A 16876-nucleotide genomic window follows, 5' to 3' on the forward strand; every position below is an offset into this window, starting at 1 on the left:
ACCAAGAGATCGAAGAGAGCAAAGGTAAGGCGGTTACAAACACAGCTTCCAATTCCGGTGAGGCATACGCGATGGAGATCTGAGAAGCAACTCCGCCAAGCGAATCCAAGCTCTGAAACAAGTTCGCCTCAACGCTTCCGCAACGGCGACATCATCTCCGGTGATCGAGCTCTCGCCGTTTCCGTCCAACAACCTGTCGGAGAAGAGTGGCGGCGAATCGCGTCTCCGCTTGGGTTTCACTATCGCCCACCGCCTCGCCTTTCTTTCCTCTCTCTCTTCCGTGATGGCTTAAAGTAATTTTCTTCTTTTTCGTATTCTTACTTCTATTTTTCTTGTTATTTTTACTTTTTATTTATATCTTTCATCTTTACTTTTTCACATAAATACATTTCTTTCTGACATAAATACATTGCATTTATTTAATAGTTGTCAATCATACAAGTTTTCGTTTTTGTGGATTGGATCATAAATAATATCGTTTTCATTAGTCTTGTAATAACCTTGATTATGACTTAAATATCAAACCGAAAGACGTGAATACGATTAATCGACAAAATATTGATTATGACTTAAATATCATACCTACTCCTATTAATCAAGGAAAAGAAAGATTGATCATACCTTTAGTTGGAGTAGTTATTAAAGATAAACCTGAAGATTAATAGGAGTAGGTATATGGATAATCCGTTTAAGTTCGGATAAATGGGTAATGAATTTATGATCCGTTCGGATATTTCTAAACATTCGGTTCCGGTCCGGTTCGGGTATCGTCAGGTTCGGATCAGTTTAGATAAAAAAATTTAGACCCTATAAATACCCGAAAAATATGGGTACCCGTTCGGTTCGGATATTTTATATGTAAAATGTCGGGTTTTGTACGTAAAATATCGGGTATCCGAAAAAACCTTAAAAATTTATTAAATTTGAATAAATTTTAGCTATATCTGAATACATTTTACTAAATTTTGACAAACATAACAAATAATTTTTGGGTAGTTTGGTTGTTTTGGGTATTTAAGTTTAAAGTTAATTGACATATTTTGATTTATAATTGTAATTCTAGATAACTAAATTATATATAATTAATATTTTGGATATTTAATTATATTTTCGAGTATTCGGGTATCTTGTTTGGGTAACGGGTAATACCCGGACCGATCCGATACCCACGTGTTTACAAAAACTGTATCCAATGAGGTAATTTCCTCTTACCCGTATCCGTCCCGAACCGGTTTTTTCGGTCCGGGTATCGATCTGGGTTTCGGGTCCGATTTTTTTGCACAAGCCTAAATGGGGCCATCAATCAAAAATCAGAAACTTTTGTGACGAACAAATAACCGAACCGTTGATACATGAATTAAAAGAAAGCGGAATGGTAGGGAATCATTTTGAAAGAATTTAATAATGCACTAAGGAATAAGACCAAGAGGAAGGAGTTATCAAAATGGTGATATTTTGTAAGGAAAGACTTATTGTCGAAAACCGATACTAGTCATCATCACTACTCACTAGAAGGAAAATGATCAGACTAATCAATCTTGACCTGGGTAAAGTCAAATATTTGGCAGAATGGTCCCTCGGCCACTCGACAGACTAATAGTACGGTCTGTCGAGTGGCCGAGGGAGCTCCGTGTAAGCTGCATGGCTGGTTTATCAGCATTCTATAGCTAAAAGGCTGCCACGACCAAGCAGGTGGATAAGGCGGACAGTTGCCTACTTCTGATTGTGGCAACTCACCTGGCAGCGTATATGTTTCACCGGAAGTTGTTGTGTGTCGCATCGTGAAGCAAATGCAGTGATGAATCGCCGCCGTGTGTAAACTAACCGACCTTGTAGCATTATTTAAACTCCTAATCCGCCCATAAGTTTCTCATTCGATAACTTGACGGAAAACTTTTGGTGACCGATTTCGGTAGTTTCTCATATATGAGATTCACTAAAAACATTTAGGTCTACAAGTTTGGTTTTGCTTCTAGAAGTTAGAATATAAACTTTGTCTAGATAGATCCTTCGAAATTTCAAAAACTTGCTTATTGTACGAAAACGTTACTTTTTTCTTGAATTAATTTAATATTATATTCAAAAACAAAATTGTAGTGGTACCGTATCTTCGTGAATAAAGAAATTTTATTATTCAAATTAATTAACCCTAATAAAGCTTATGAACAAATCATATATACGAAAAGCATTCTGTCAAATATTATGTGTCATTATTGTAATGATTCCACATTATATAATATTCTAATTATCATCTCTATATATTATCCATTTGCTTTTTATATATTTTAGTTTTTCCCACACTGCTCCTCGCCTTCAACTCTCTAACTCTCTTTCTCTATCTCTCTGTCTCTCAAACACTATGGAATCCCAAACAACGTTCAAATGTGAAAGTCATGCGTTCACAAAGTTGTCTCACTCTCAATGGACTGATTACTTCCTCTCTGTTCCTATCGATGAATTGGTGAGACATTTATACTAATTATATATTCACTATAGTATATTGACATGAAAAACATATAAAGACTTTTATGTTTTTAGATGTTAAAAAAAAGACTGTTATGATTTTCTTAATATATATAAGTTCTCCGGCAGATAATAGTAATAATGAAAAACTTTACATGAAAAAGATCTTTGACTATGTATAAACCTAATAATAGGAACTAGGTGTTATTACAAGAGAGATTGAAATACTCAAGCCTGAAGTTAGGGAGCTTCTATCTTCCCACGGTGATGATGAGACATCGAAGAGGAAAGTGCTTTTGATCCAATTACTTCTAAGTCTTGGTCTCGCATTTCATTTTGAAAATGAGATCAATGATATACTAGAACATGCTTTTCGAAAGTTAGATGATATAATTGGTGATGAAAAGGACTTGTCTACAATCTCCATCATGTTCCGCGTTTTTAGAACATACGGACACAATTTATCATCAAGTAAGACAATTATTTAGTCGGTGGCAACAAATTTACTACTGTTTATATAATTTTGTAACAAAGTATTACCATGTCAATGCAAATTTGATTTGTTATCTCTCGCATCTTTATTATTAATGAATAAATCTTTTCGTCGTGTAGATGTATTCAAGAGATTTACAGGGGATGATGGGAAGTTTGAGCAATCTCTTACAGAAGATGCTAAAGGTATACTTAGCTTGTATGAACAGAGCCGTAGCTGGATAGAAGCAAGAGAAGCGGGAGCTGCGGCCCTCCGAGAAGTTATTAATATTTTCGGCCCTCAAATACCACATATTTTAGGTCATGAGTTTGAATCACCTGAAGCGTGAGAGAAGTTTTTTTTTTGTTTTTTGTTTTTTTTTTTATGGTTCAATTTTTTTATAAGTATACACTTTTCTAGAGCGGTCCTTTTTTTTTTTTTCGCGGGCGGCCCTCATAATCGTTGCTACGGCTCTGTGTATGAAGCCGCTCACTTGGGAACAACGACAGATTATGTATTGGACGAAGCATTGAGGTTCACATCGAACCACTTGAAGTCTTTATTGGCAGGCGGGACGTGCCAGCCTCATATCTTAAGGCTTATAAGAAACACGCTTTATTTACCTCAACGTTGGAACATGGAAGCAGTAATTGCAAGGGAATACATTACGTTCTACGAACACGAAGAAGATCACGACAAGACGCTACTCAGATTAGCCAAGCTAAATTTCAAGTTATTGCAGCTGCATTACATCAAAGAACTCAAAACTTTTATCAAGTAGGAAAAAAATCTATTAATGGTCAATTCTTGAGAAAGTTCATAACTCCAATATTAAATAATTCGTTTCTTTTCTCGTTTTCTTTGTTGGTTTGGATTTTAAGATGGTGGATTATTAGAATATTAGTAGAATTGGTTTACTTTGGTTATTGTATCTGGTTTAGTTCTTTAGTATATAAGCTTAACCATGTACACATTTTACGATTGAGGAAGTAATAACAGAAATATCTTATCTTCTTCTTCCTCCTTCGCTCTCTCCTTCCATGGAGATTCTCGATTACTAACATGGTATTAGAGCGTTGAGCCCAAGCTCAACCGATTCATGACCTAAATTCTCCGGCGATTCAACTCCGATCTCGATTCCGGTCCGTTCGAAGATTACGGCGTCGTACGGTCAATTTCGAAGATTTGAGCTTGATTTTCGTCAAGATTGGAGTTCATGATGCGATTTCAGCTTGTTGTAGTCATCTTTCTTCTATCCATTGATCGTGTGTTTCCTCCGATGACGAAGAAACGATCCAAACCCAGAAATCGCAACTCAACTACTGATCCAGAGAATGTTTCACCTCGCGCTAGTAGATCTCGTTCGCATCGAGAGATTTCGTGTCGTGATTCTTCTTCGATTGTTATCAATCGTGTTTCTTCTGGATTTGATGGTTATATCTTTGGATCTCTATCTCGACCACCGGAGAATTGTTCCGATTTGCTTCCGCGATGCAATTTTGTTGGTTTGGTACAATTTCTGAAATCTCTCTTTAAGCGTATAGCTTCTAGATATATCTCTGTCGATGCTGTTGTTTCAATATGGAGATTTTTGGAATGTGGATGTGTTATTAGAGAGATGAAGGTTTCGATAGGAAGTTTTCAACAGAATGTTGAATATGGAATTGGTGACAGATGGTTAGTAATGTTGCTAGAGTATCTTGTCTTCACATTCCGAACATATGAGCAGCAAGTTTCTAGAGGATGCAACAAGAATTGCTTGATTCTCATTTATGACTTCTGCAAGTTCACAAGATTTAGATTCTTTGTTGAGTCATCCACCTTATGGTTTGGTGTTGTTCATGACTAATATACAGTTTCAGAAAGTAGTTTTAGGCATCAGAATCCTTTAAGACAGGGGGAGAATTTTAAGTTTGCTGTTGTTATAAGCTGCTTAGACCTCTATGGAGATGATTGCTATGGCTTTCTGCAATTGGAGTTACTGGTTTATGAAGTTTATGTGGAAATGTTAATAAACTATGGAGGATTGAGAGTGTTGGCTCCTCCTTATGATGGCAGATTTTGATTTTGCTGGACATGGTTTGTGCTTTCCGCAAGAACTCTTTGGCTGGTTGAAGTGTTTTCTATTGGTTGTGATTGCATGTAGGAGGATAGAGATTCACAGTGATGTTGTGTTTGCCTTGTGTGCAACACTTGAGTTGCTGTTGACATAAAATCCACTACAGCCACATCTACGGCCAAATCCTATGTTGTATGGACTTGATTGCCATGAAGTGGTGGTTCAGCAAAGTTGGAGTAGTGTTGATGGGTACAATGAAACTGTGGTGAAGATGACAGTGACAATTGTGGCCTCTATTTCTCAAACAATAAGCTTTGTATGCAAGTGTTTGATGAGGTTGTTTAAGGATCCTGTTTCACATCCGGTATACTCACTCGCTCTTTTTTCTGCTGCTGCCCAAATTTGTGCGTCAAGTTCCTCTATGGATATTGTTGGCACAAGATCGCCACTGTTCTTTGGAGCACATAGCTGCTACTGCAACATCAAAGGTGGCTTCACTTTTTTTTTTTTACAAGGACAGAGCATCGACATTGACATTATTGGACTGAGAATTTTGGATCATTCTTTACCAAGACTAGTTGAAGTTTTCATGTCCAAGATGAGAATCCCTTCTCATCTTGAGGGGGAGTATTAGAATATTAGTAGAATTGGTTTACTTTGGTTATTGTATCTGGTTTAGTTCTTTAGTATATAAGCTTAACCATGTACACATTTTACGATTGAGGAAGTAATAACAGAAATATCTTATCTTCTTCTTCCTCCTTCGCTCTCTCCTTCCATGGAGATTCTCGATTACTAACATGGATGGAGCTAGACCTTACATCTAAGTGGCCAAGTCAATTTAGAGAGCGGATCGTAGAGGCTTGGCTAGCAGGATTGATGATGTATTACGAACCACAATTTTCAGGTGGGAGGGTTATTGCCGCTAAGTTCAACTACCTCCTTACCATTTTAGATGACGCGTGCGATCATTATTTCTCTAGATGAGCTTACAAGACTCGTAGATTGTGTGGAAAGGTACATAACCTAACTATCTACCTCTACTATTTTTAAACTCGTTTCTTGATGCTTGGTGAATTTATTTTGCCTTATCAGTATTTCATCAACATTAATATGTACACAAAGCGTTTTTCGTGTAAACAGTTTTGTGGGATTTGCTTGACGAAAAAAATAAATGATGTTGAAAGTAAATATGTGTAGATGGATTCTTGATGGCGTTGACACAATAGGAGATATATCGCGAACTGTCTTCAAACTTATGTTGGATGTTTTCGACGAGATCGAAAGAGGAGTGAGGTCTAAAGGAAGCTCTTTCCACTTGAAGGAGATGTTAGAAGAGGTGATTAATATAAACCAATTTTCTTAAAATTCATATAAAAATACTTCAGTATTGATAACAAAAGACATATAGCTCGTAACAATATACTTATATTTATCGTTTATCAAAGAAAACTATATACTTATATTTTCGAGTAAACAGCTCAAGACACTCGTGAGAGCAAATCTTGATCTTGTCAAATGGGCACAAGGAAAGCAGGTGCCTAGCTTTGAAGAACATGTAGAGGTAGGTGGAATAGCACTTACCTCATATGCAACGTTAATGTATTCTTTTGTCGGAATGGGAGAGACTGTCGGGAAGGAAGCTTACGAGTGGGTAAGATCGAGACCAAGGTTAATCAAATCTCTAGCTGCAAAGGGTCGTCTAATGGATGATATGACTGATTTTGAGGTAAGAAGAAACGATAGTTGCTTTGGTTGCTTTGATTTAGTGTGATTTGTCCTTTAACTTACGTGTTTGGTATTGTCAGAACGACATGAGTAACGGGTTTGCTGCAAATGCGATCAACTATTATATGAAGCAATTTGTAGTTACCAAAGAAGGGGCTATTCTAGAGTGTCAAAAAATGATCGCAAATATCAATAAGATCATAAATGAAGAGCTACTTAAGACAACTGCCGTGTCACCTCGTGTTCTCAAGCAAGCACTCAATTTTAGACGCTTATTGGAAGTCCTTTACACCAAGTCCGATGATATATTCAATTGTAGTGAAGGAAAACTCAAGGAATATATAGTAACTCTGCTCATAGATCCAATACGTCTTTGAAGACTATGAATTACAAGGGTTATGATTTACGAAGATGATTTTTCATGTTGGTTACTGTTGAATAACATCATCTTGAAAATGTGTTGCATTAAGAAGTCATGAAGACATTAGATCATGTCATTTAGATCAAAGATAGTATCATCCTTTTTTCTTTCCTTTTTTTGATAAACGGACCATGGGCTAAACTTCAACTAATCTATGAAGCTTTTAGAAGAAAAGTGTATACTTATCATTTACAACATCCACAATGGCTAACCATGACTAAAATGTTTGAAAACATTCCATACGAAAATCAAGTCTTAAACTATTTGTAATTTTCATAAAATGGTGAACTCCCAACTTTTCTTTGAGTGGTGCTCCTTTAACCATCTGGCTCTAGCCAGTATTCTCAACCGCCATCCGCTTCTTCCCTCTTAACTCCGAGATAACTCCTTCTCCAGCTCCGCTTTGGCTGCTCCTTTACGAACTGCATGCGTATTAGGGTGTAACCGAGTCCTCTTTCTTGCATAGTTATTGTAGACTCATCATTTCATCGACTGGCAAATCCCACTAACCAAAAAGCAATTTAGTCGATACATATTATGTGGTGTTTTTTGGATAACTTTTGGAGGTTTGGTTGTTATATCCGACTGAAAACAAGACTTTTTCTCAATCTTCTTTGCTTTTCAGAAATTTGTTGAAAATTTGCTAAATCGTAAAATACAGCTCTTCCAATGTGATGTTGATGGAGACTTTATCAGTGGGATGTTTATCTCTCATCTTGCACATTGTTAAGAGTTTCTGATGCATCGATGCTATCGACAAAGCCTAAGAAGTCACCATCTTTGCCATGCTCACATGAGGATATACAAAAGAATCATCCATATGAGTAGGGCTGGACATAAAACCCAAAATCTGAAAACCGGTCCAAAAAATCCGGTTCCGAAACCGAACCGAATAGTCACAAAATCCGAACGGATAATGAATTCTCCTATCTGAATTACCCGAACCGAACTGAAAACCGAAAATATATCCGAAAACTCAAGATAAAATTATATATCCAAAAATATTAGTTATAACTTATATTTAGCTATAAATTTATATCTAAAAATACCAAATAATAAAAATATCCAAAATAACCTTGATATCCAAAAAAATTTAGTTATACTTGTTGAAATTATACACAATTTTTGCAAAATTTAACCAAATTTTAGTAAGATTAAACCATTTTTTGTTAAAATTGAAAAAAATTTAGTTTTGTTCTTTTTGAAAACCGATCCGGTCCGAATTTGATCATATTCGAATCGAAACCAAACCGAATAGTTATAAAATCCAAATGGATAATAAACTCTCCTATCCTATTCCGAAAAAATCCGAACCGAAATCCGAATGTCATATGACTGCATAACCGATATTTTCTCCACGTGTATGAAAAGTTTATCGAGTTTATTTTGCCCAAAAAAAAAAAAAGCAAACACTTGTTACACATTTAAGGAGTTAAGAAAGGACTTTACAGAAAGTAGTTCTTCATCTTTCTCCTTCTATTTTTCAGTGTTAACATTAAGAGTATTTATCTATACAATATCTTACGAATCATTTCTCCAGAAACCAAAACATGTCAACATATGTTATCTGGTCTTTCATCTCTCGTCCAGCTTAGGATGGCGGTTCACTGCGCATAAAAAACCAATGTGGAAACATTTGATTAGGTTTCACAAATATAAAACCATGTTTTCTATTAGACACTATAATCTCATTGTCACCAAAGCACATTGGTTGATAAAATACCAGTAGCATTTAATGAGGAACAAAAGAAACCAGGTTTACCTTACGATGACAATCTTGGTGTGAAATTTTTTGGTTGTTAACATTAACATATACCTCGCACGACACTTTACCCTGCAGCAAAACAGTTTTACCCATGTATTAAAACATCAGATGTTTAAATCTTTACTTGGAAACTAATATAGCAGAGAATGACTTAATGTTCATGTCATACAAATATCAAAACGCATTTAAAAACTAGGACTCTTGACAAACTTTCGGTTGGTTCTGATAGAAAACAGTGTCAGTAAAGCATCTACTCTCTCTTTCTCCATTTTCCAAAAATGTGAAACGTTACGGCTAATGATCCAAATTTCATTTAGAGAGCACCCTTACACAAAACACTAAAATGGTTCTGTACCAACACACATATACCCTACAAATCTGAATCTTTTATCTCATAAATCCCAATCAGCTCATAACAAGGTGGAACACAACAGAGCCAGCAAACATATTCCAGTAGCTGATATGAACTACAATCCCTAAATCCAAATATCCAAAGCTCAAAATAAAAAACATTCCCATCAAACGCAGCTTTCTTCAAACCACGTATCTCATCCACAGAATCACAGTTAATGAAACAACCAATTCAAAGTTAGAACCTACGACGATAACGATTGATTGAAGTCACCAAAAAAGCGAATTCCTAAAAAACAGTCTCATCTTTCTTCATCATCAAAACTTAAACCACCACAAACCCAATCTAAAATGTTCTTAAGCAAGCATAACACAAAAGTCTTCCCTATCCAAAATCAAAGTTCCAAACTTTTCTCTTCACTAAACCCTAATTGTTCCAAAGAAGAAATTCACTATACCTGAATAGGGATTTGGAACAAGAGAACACCAAGATCACCTTTAACTTGAGCAATAGTATCAAAAGGAATAACACCTTTAGCCAAATCACCAATCAAATAAATCACATCATGAACAACCTCAAGACCATCAAGCTCAAGCGTAGCATTAATATAAGAGCTATCACGAGCCTTTAGATGTCCACCTTTAGACTTCACAAGCCCTAACTCTCTTCCTCTATACCCAATCGAAACAACAAGCGAATCGTAATCTAGAGAGAAGAAGTCGCGGTTTCGAACTTTGATTGTGAGTGAAAACGAGAGATCTAAAGCGATTTTGTGTGAATCTACGACGCTTATGTGGTTGAGATTGATTCGTGAGACGGTGATGTCTGGATCTGAAGGGTAGAGTAAGTAAACGGCGGCGGAGAGGAGGAGGATTGCGGCGGTGAAGAGGAGAGAACAACGGAGGTTACGAAAGATTGAGGGATAACGGTTACGGCGATATGGAGTTAGAAGGATTACGGTTTGTGAAGGTTGTGATGAAGGAAGAGGTGTGTAAGGAACGCCGTAGTCTTCGTGCTTCGACGACGCCATTATCGTTTCAACGAAGAAGATGAGTTCTTGGGGGTGAAAAGTTGATTTTGGAAGTTTTGGGGTTTTTTCGTGAGAATTAGATTCTTAAATTGTATATGGATGATTTAATAAAGACCCAGGTCGTTTATACGTGGAGTGATAAGGACCGTTGGATGATTGCAAAAGAGTGATGAGATCGACGGTGTAAGATTGACTTTGTTGAAGTGAAAAAATAAAATGAGTAATGTTGACAGTGGGATTTGAACCCACGCCCTTTCGGACCAGAACCTTAATCTGGCGCCTTAGACCAACTCGGCCATAACAACTTTCTTTCACAGTGTGAAACTTTATTATATTTGTTCATAAGAATGACGTTAACATTGTTTTGTATGAAAATTCATTCACACATTTTTGGGGATCTCTTTGGGTTGGGGAAAATGATACGAACCAAAACTTTAGACTTCGATTTCGTAGTTGACCGTGAGAAAGAGAGAAATATGTAAGCAAACTTACTCTTAACCCTAGTCTCTTTTGGTGATTAAGGTTAAATCTTGGAAGTTGTTTTCTTTATTAATTATACGAGATATTTATATATGTTTTGTTACCTATGTTTGATCTATATTTTCCATTCAGTATTTTCTTCAACATGTGGCTTGAAAGAAAGAAAATATTTAATTAAAAGCTTAATCTTTGAAAGTTGTTAATTGTTATGAATGTTCCATGGGATTTTTATTAGGATCTTGTGAATGACAAGGAATTAGTAGCTGCAACCTGCAACTTGATTTTGATGCTCCATCCCTAAAAACTGAAATCCGTATTAGTTTACAAATATCTTGTCTCGTAGAAAATATTTTGAAAAATCTATATAAATAAATATACATATATCAAGATATATGTTATTAATAAAAATCTATGTATATAATTAGAGGGAGTTCTCTCTTCATCTAAGGTATCCATCTAAGCATGATATTATTTTTACATTAAAAGTATATTTAAGATATTCATTCAGTGCATACATATGTACTTATAATTAATAGAAAATTTAATTAAATGAATAACGAATTAAGTAAAATTAATGAAATTTTAAAATAGTGAAAACAATACTTTGAAAATTGTAGTAGTAATAATAATATAATTCAACTTTTAACATATAAAAAAAATTAAAAGTGACCATATTTCAAAATTTTAATGTTTTAATGAGTTTTAGAATAGAAGTAAGATTAAGTGCATGGTATAGTAAAAAACAATTTATGTAACTCAATTTATTAAATTTTAAACAGGAAAATAAAACTTAAGTTAATATTAACTAAAAAATATACTACAAAGAGATTTATTTTATTATTACATTTTCACTTACGAAAAATTAAAAGATTACTAAACTCAATTTAAAATTCAAAGATGAAGAAATTGTAAAGCTCATACTTTTTGTAAAATTATATTAAAAAAAATCATAAAATCGTTAAATATTATAATCCATCTTCTAAAAAAAAAAATCAATGATCATATTATTCATGACACTACAAGAAAACATAGCCATTTCCGAGGAAAATTTCCGACGAAATGTTTGGTCGGAAATTTTCCGACAGGTTTCCGACGAGTTTCCGAGGAAAAATAAATTCGTCGGAAAATTGTCGAAAAAAAAGAAAAATTTCCGACGATCACAAATTCGTCAGAACTTTGTCGGAAGGATTCATCGGAAAACATGGAAAATTACGACTATTTAATTTTATCGGAAATTGGTCGGAAATTGGTCGGAAACTTGTCGGAATACTCGTCGTAAATATTAGGTGAACACATGTTTATTCACTGCACATTTTCCGACAAAATTCCGACGCTTTGGTCGGAAATATAAGTCGGAAAAATCGTCAGAAATTATTAGTTTAAACCTTTAATATTTCCGACGAAGTTCCGACGAAATTTAAGTCGGAAAGTTTTGTTAATCGGAAATTTGTCGGAAATTATTTCTTTAATCATTTTTATTTTAAAAAAACAAAAAAATAAATAATTTATAATAAATAAATAAATAAATAATTAATTTCGTCGGAAAGTCGTCAGAAATATTATTTTGAAATTTTTTTTTGAAAAATTAAATAATTTATAATTAAGTAAATAATTAATTAATAATTAATTTCGTCGGAAATTCGTCGGAAATTTCTACGTTCGTCGGAATTTTGTCGGAAATTTCTACCTTCGTCGGAATTTCGTTGGAAATTTCTACGTTCGTCGGAATTTCGTCGGAAATTTCTACGTTCGTCGGAATTTTGTCGGAAATTTCTACGTTCGTCGGAATTTCGTCGGAAATTTCTACGTTCGTCGGAATTTTGTCGGAAATTTATGATTTTTCATGTTCCCGCCTTTGTACATTCAATTCAAATGAATTTACCGCGTTTTGTAGTTTCCGACAAATTTCCGACGAAATACATCGTCGGAAATTTTTTCTATATATAGCAAATGAGTTTTCATCCTTTCCACAATTCCAAACACAACAATCTCAATCTCTATTAACATCTTCTTCTCTCTACATCAAACATCATTCCTTTGTTGACAAAAAAAAAAAAACAAAACATCATTCTTTTTTTTTTAAAGTTCAACATTTTTATTCTCTTCTTCAATTAATAGAGACATTTATGTATTTATATATTTATTCATTTTAATTAATTTAATTTTAATTCTCATTTGTTGATAATGAAAATTGGTTTTGTGACAATTAATCTATTTTTGTAGATATTCAATAATTATTTTAATTTTAAGTATAATACTCTTATTTGTTTTTTTTGTTTTTTTTTTTTTAAATAGAAAAGTTGTTGGAATTTTGTCGGAACTAATTTCGGTATATATTTATTTTTATTTTAAAAGTGGTCTGAAATTTCCGACGAATTTCCGACCACTATATGAATAGTCGTCGGAAATTTGTCGGAAATTTCCGACAAAATTCCGACAAATATTTCCGACAACATTTCCGACAAATAGTTTTCGTCGATAATTTCCGACGAATTTCCGACAACTTATGGTTTCCGACCAGAGAATTCCGACGAATGTGATTTTGTCGGAAATATGTCGGAATATGCTATTTCCGACGAATTTCCGACCAATACCTTTGTCGGAAATTGTGATGTTTTCTTGTAGTGTGAGTTCTACAACAAAATAATAAAAAATGATTTGGAAGCCGTTAAAAATGATCTATAGTTTGTGTAGCATATCTCGAAGAAAAGTCTATTCTCAAGTGGAACTAAAACTTTGTAACATGATCAAAAAGAAAAATAAGTTTGAGATTTCATCAATTAAATCAACTGATTTTAACATTAAATTAGTGGAAACAACAAATTTAAAGTACACTAAGTTTTTTTGATAAGAAGAAGTTTATGTTACATATCAAAATAATAAAAAGTGGTACACTAAGAAAGAAAGTCATGTTTTTTAAGTGTTGGATGTGTAAGTATTGTAAGAACAAAAACAAAAATATTTTCATGTGGTCATTTTTTAATTGTAGTTGACTTTTAAAAATATAGTCGCCTATGTAATTTTTAAAAGCATTTTTTTTTAAATATCAAAATGTATATTTGTAGATGAGACACGACATAGATATTCGTCAAATATTCTAAAATATAAGTATAGTATTAAACCCACAAAATGCGTGGGTTGTTTTCTAGTTTAATTAAATTTGTCTATTCTATCTAACCACAATGATGACTACTTTTATTTTGATTATTATTTTATTAACTAAGTTTGATGCATTTAATAAGACAAAGTTGTACGTAAAAATTTATATCGAACAAAATTATGCAATAAGTTTAAATACATTTGAATTTTAATTGGTACTTAAAAAATAAACTTAGATTTTAGATTGATATATATATATATATATGTATATATGAATATATAATCATATGGATATATATATATATATATATGTACATATGAATATATAATCATATGGATATATATATATATATATATGTATAACTATTTTGGAAACATAAGACTCCCTAATAATAAAAAACTTTGACTAAGATGGACTAAAAACTATGTAAATCATATGTATGAAAGTTGACTAACTCTCTCTATATGAGTGACACGTCAACACTTGAGAGAATGACACATCAGCATGCAATATTATTATTATTTTTAATTGATTTCACTATTAATTGATTTCTTCAAAACAAAATAAAATATAAAATCATGTTAATGTATCTAGCACTACTTTTATTCTACTTTTAATCATGTTAACTTGCGATCTAACCTCTTATTAGTTTTATAATTTTATCTTGAATCTTTTCTTATTATTACTTTTTGTGATCCACATACGACTTATCAGATGACCTTCTTTCTTTTCATTTTTGTCATCTCCTCTTCATAGTCTCTTAAAAATTGATAAAAATGTAATATTAAAACACTATTAGTTGGATTATAAAAGAAAGTGTTATAATATTTATCAATATTATGAAATTTGGAATATGATGATTAGTGATATGTGTATATTACTATTTATAGAAGACAAAATATTTACGTTTTACAGCTATTCAACTTTAACAATTATGTTTAAATGTCATTTATGTGTAAGTTAATTGTATGTATATCATTATGTTACATTTCAAAGAATTCATTGTGTAGAATTCATTTTGTATTAATTGTATTTAAAGTATTCTTGCAATTTATTGTTAGCATTAACAACATAACGATAATTATTAGTATGGAGGTTACAAAATATGAGAAAATACATCAAATATAATTATTATATATTATTATAAAAAAAATCTTAAATTATTACATGCTAATGAAGTTTTCTAGATGGCTGAATTAGCCAAACCTTTCCTCATTTTCTCGTTTGAGAGGTTAATCAGGTCTCTTCAAATCCTTTTGTTGGTGCGGATAGCTTCCTTGTGGCCCATGATATGGATCTATGTTTGATTATGTTCTTTTATGATACGTTCTCAATATAACAACATTTCTATATAATGAACTATATAACTTAATTTAACTGTGTTTGGGAATTGGGGTGATTTATTGTGTGATATTGTGTTGGTGTTAAGTAAGTAGATTGTTTAGTTAATTTTGCAGTCTGTGGTTGTGCCTTATGTTTGGTTGATAGCTGTAATTGTCTTTGTTGTTTGTAATTGTTGTCTATATTATGAATTATCAAAAAGCTTTTGATCTTTCCTGTCATTTGTAATTTGTGTTTGTATTATGATGGTGTTTGGATATGCATTTTTATAAGTGTGAAAATAAAATTGTAGGCACAATGGACATGGTGGGGCAAGAACAAAATTTCAAAAGTGAGTGTCATATGAGTACTTTTCTTTCGTGAGATTTAGATCCAAGAATCGAAGGGCTTATTGAAGATACATGCTTTAAATACATCTTAAGAATTCCTAAAGGAGTACTTAAGCTTAATATGAAGGTCATCACTGCATTAGCTAAGTTTTATGACGTAAATCATAATGCATTTGCTTTTGGGGAGACTGGCAATGAGTTCTATGTAGATATAGGACTTCAAGATATCTTGTATACTACTACTCTTCCCATTGATGGGTTACAGGTATTTGAATTTATGATGAATTTTATAGATATCTTTTATTCTATGTAGTGATATTATTGATTTTTATGGTTAATTTGAATTTAGGTATCTGGATATGAAGATGCTGATCCTTGTCTTACGATTCAAGATAATCTAAACCTAACAAAAGACGAAGCTATGAGCTTGTTTTACAACAAGAAGACCCAAAATTCTTTAACCATCAGTCTGAAGAAGTTGAACAAAGATTTGAGAAGGTCCCTGATGATGTGACGGATTTGATGCCTTATCAAAAGGCATATCTGTTCTTTCTAGTAGGAAATTTGCTTGTTGCCACAAGCACCGGAGGTATATCTCCTATGTATTTACCATTACTTGGAGAATCAGTGAATGATTATGCGTGGGGAGCAGCCACCAGATTCGCAGGAATCAATAGAAAGAATTTTTTTGTGGACTGTCAGATCTGTTTTGTAGCTTGTTTCACCCTTCTTTGTAGCTTGCCGTTTGGTGTGTTCCTTAGTATTCATTAAACATGGTTTAAAATTAATGAAGCAAGATCTTATGGTTAATGATACCACAAGGTGTCATGGTTTTGGATATGCTTTGATGGTAAGGTCTAAAACCCTTTAAAATATAAAAAAAAAAATTCAAAATTTGTAACATAATAATGTTTTTATTTGTATTTTTTCCTTGTAGATATTCGCACTTGAAAGATTTCCATGCTTATGCCATGCTTTAGGTATTAAAGAGGTACCTTCTGGGTTTTCTTTACTTTCTCAGTGGTTAATTTTGTTTCCAAAAGGAAATGATAAGAAGTGCACAAAGAGTCATTTGCGAGACAAGCTTCAGAACTTGAGTGAAAATGAGGTAATACTTCTTTATGAATTTTGATTATATATTCAATACAACATGATCACATTCATTTTATTCATTGTACTGATTATGATTATGCATTGTATTGTATTTGATCACAGGTTACATGGGAACCTTATAAAAGTTCTACGCGTAACCTTGAATTGTCTCATGAGTACAAAGATCATATTTGTATGATATACTCTTGTAGCCTTGTATATGCTTTAATGTGGTAGCATACAA

General features: G+C 33.1%; 2 protein-coding genes and 1 non-coding gene across 3 annotated transcripts; 1 reads left to right on the top strand and 2 right to left on the bottom strand.

Annotated features, from left to right (window-relative positions):
* The first annotated feature begins 2329 nt into the window (after window positions 1-2329).
* On the top strand, window positions 2330-7254 carry LOC9299327 ((Z)-gamma-bisabolene synthase 1). Its single transcript, XM_021020635.1, is given in 9 exon segments — window positions 2330-2461; window positions 2658-2934; window positions 3076-3168; window positions 3421-3712; window positions 5792-5974; window positions 5976-6011; window positions 6195-6333; window positions 6475-6723; window positions 6803-7254. Coding segments are annotated over 9 exon segments (1668 nt in total). The 5' UTR covers window positions 2330-2359; the 3' UTR covers window positions 7100-7254.
* A 1225-nt stretch (window positions 7255-8479) lies between these two features.
* On the bottom strand, window positions 8480-10369 carry LOC9299223. The gene is made up of 3 exons (XM_021020626.1): window positions 9718-10369; window positions 8906-8977; window positions 8480-8750 (listed from the first exon to the last, which is right to left on the bottom strand). The coding sequence occupies exons 1-3, from the start codon at window positions 10288-10290 to the stop codon at window positions 8748-8750; spliced, it is 648 nt and encodes a 215-aa protein (XP_020876285.1). The 5' UTR covers window positions 10291-10369; the 3' UTR covers window positions 8480-8747.
* A 145-nt stretch (window positions 10370-10514) lies between these two features.
* Window positions 10515-10595, bottom strand: TRNAL-AAG. Its single transcript has one exon. It is a non-coding gene; the product is annotated as a tRNA-Leu (tRNA).
* Between the last annotated feature and the right edge of the window lie 6281 nt (window positions 10596-16876).

Source organism: Arabidopsis lyrata (genome assembly GCF_000004255.2).
Source record: "Arabidopsis lyrata subsp. lyrata unplaced genomic scaffold ARALYscaffold_9, whole genome shotgun sequence".
Taxonomy (NCBI): Eukaryota; Viridiplantae; Streptophyta; class Magnoliopsida; order Brassicales; family Brassicaceae; genus Arabidopsis; species Arabidopsis lyrata.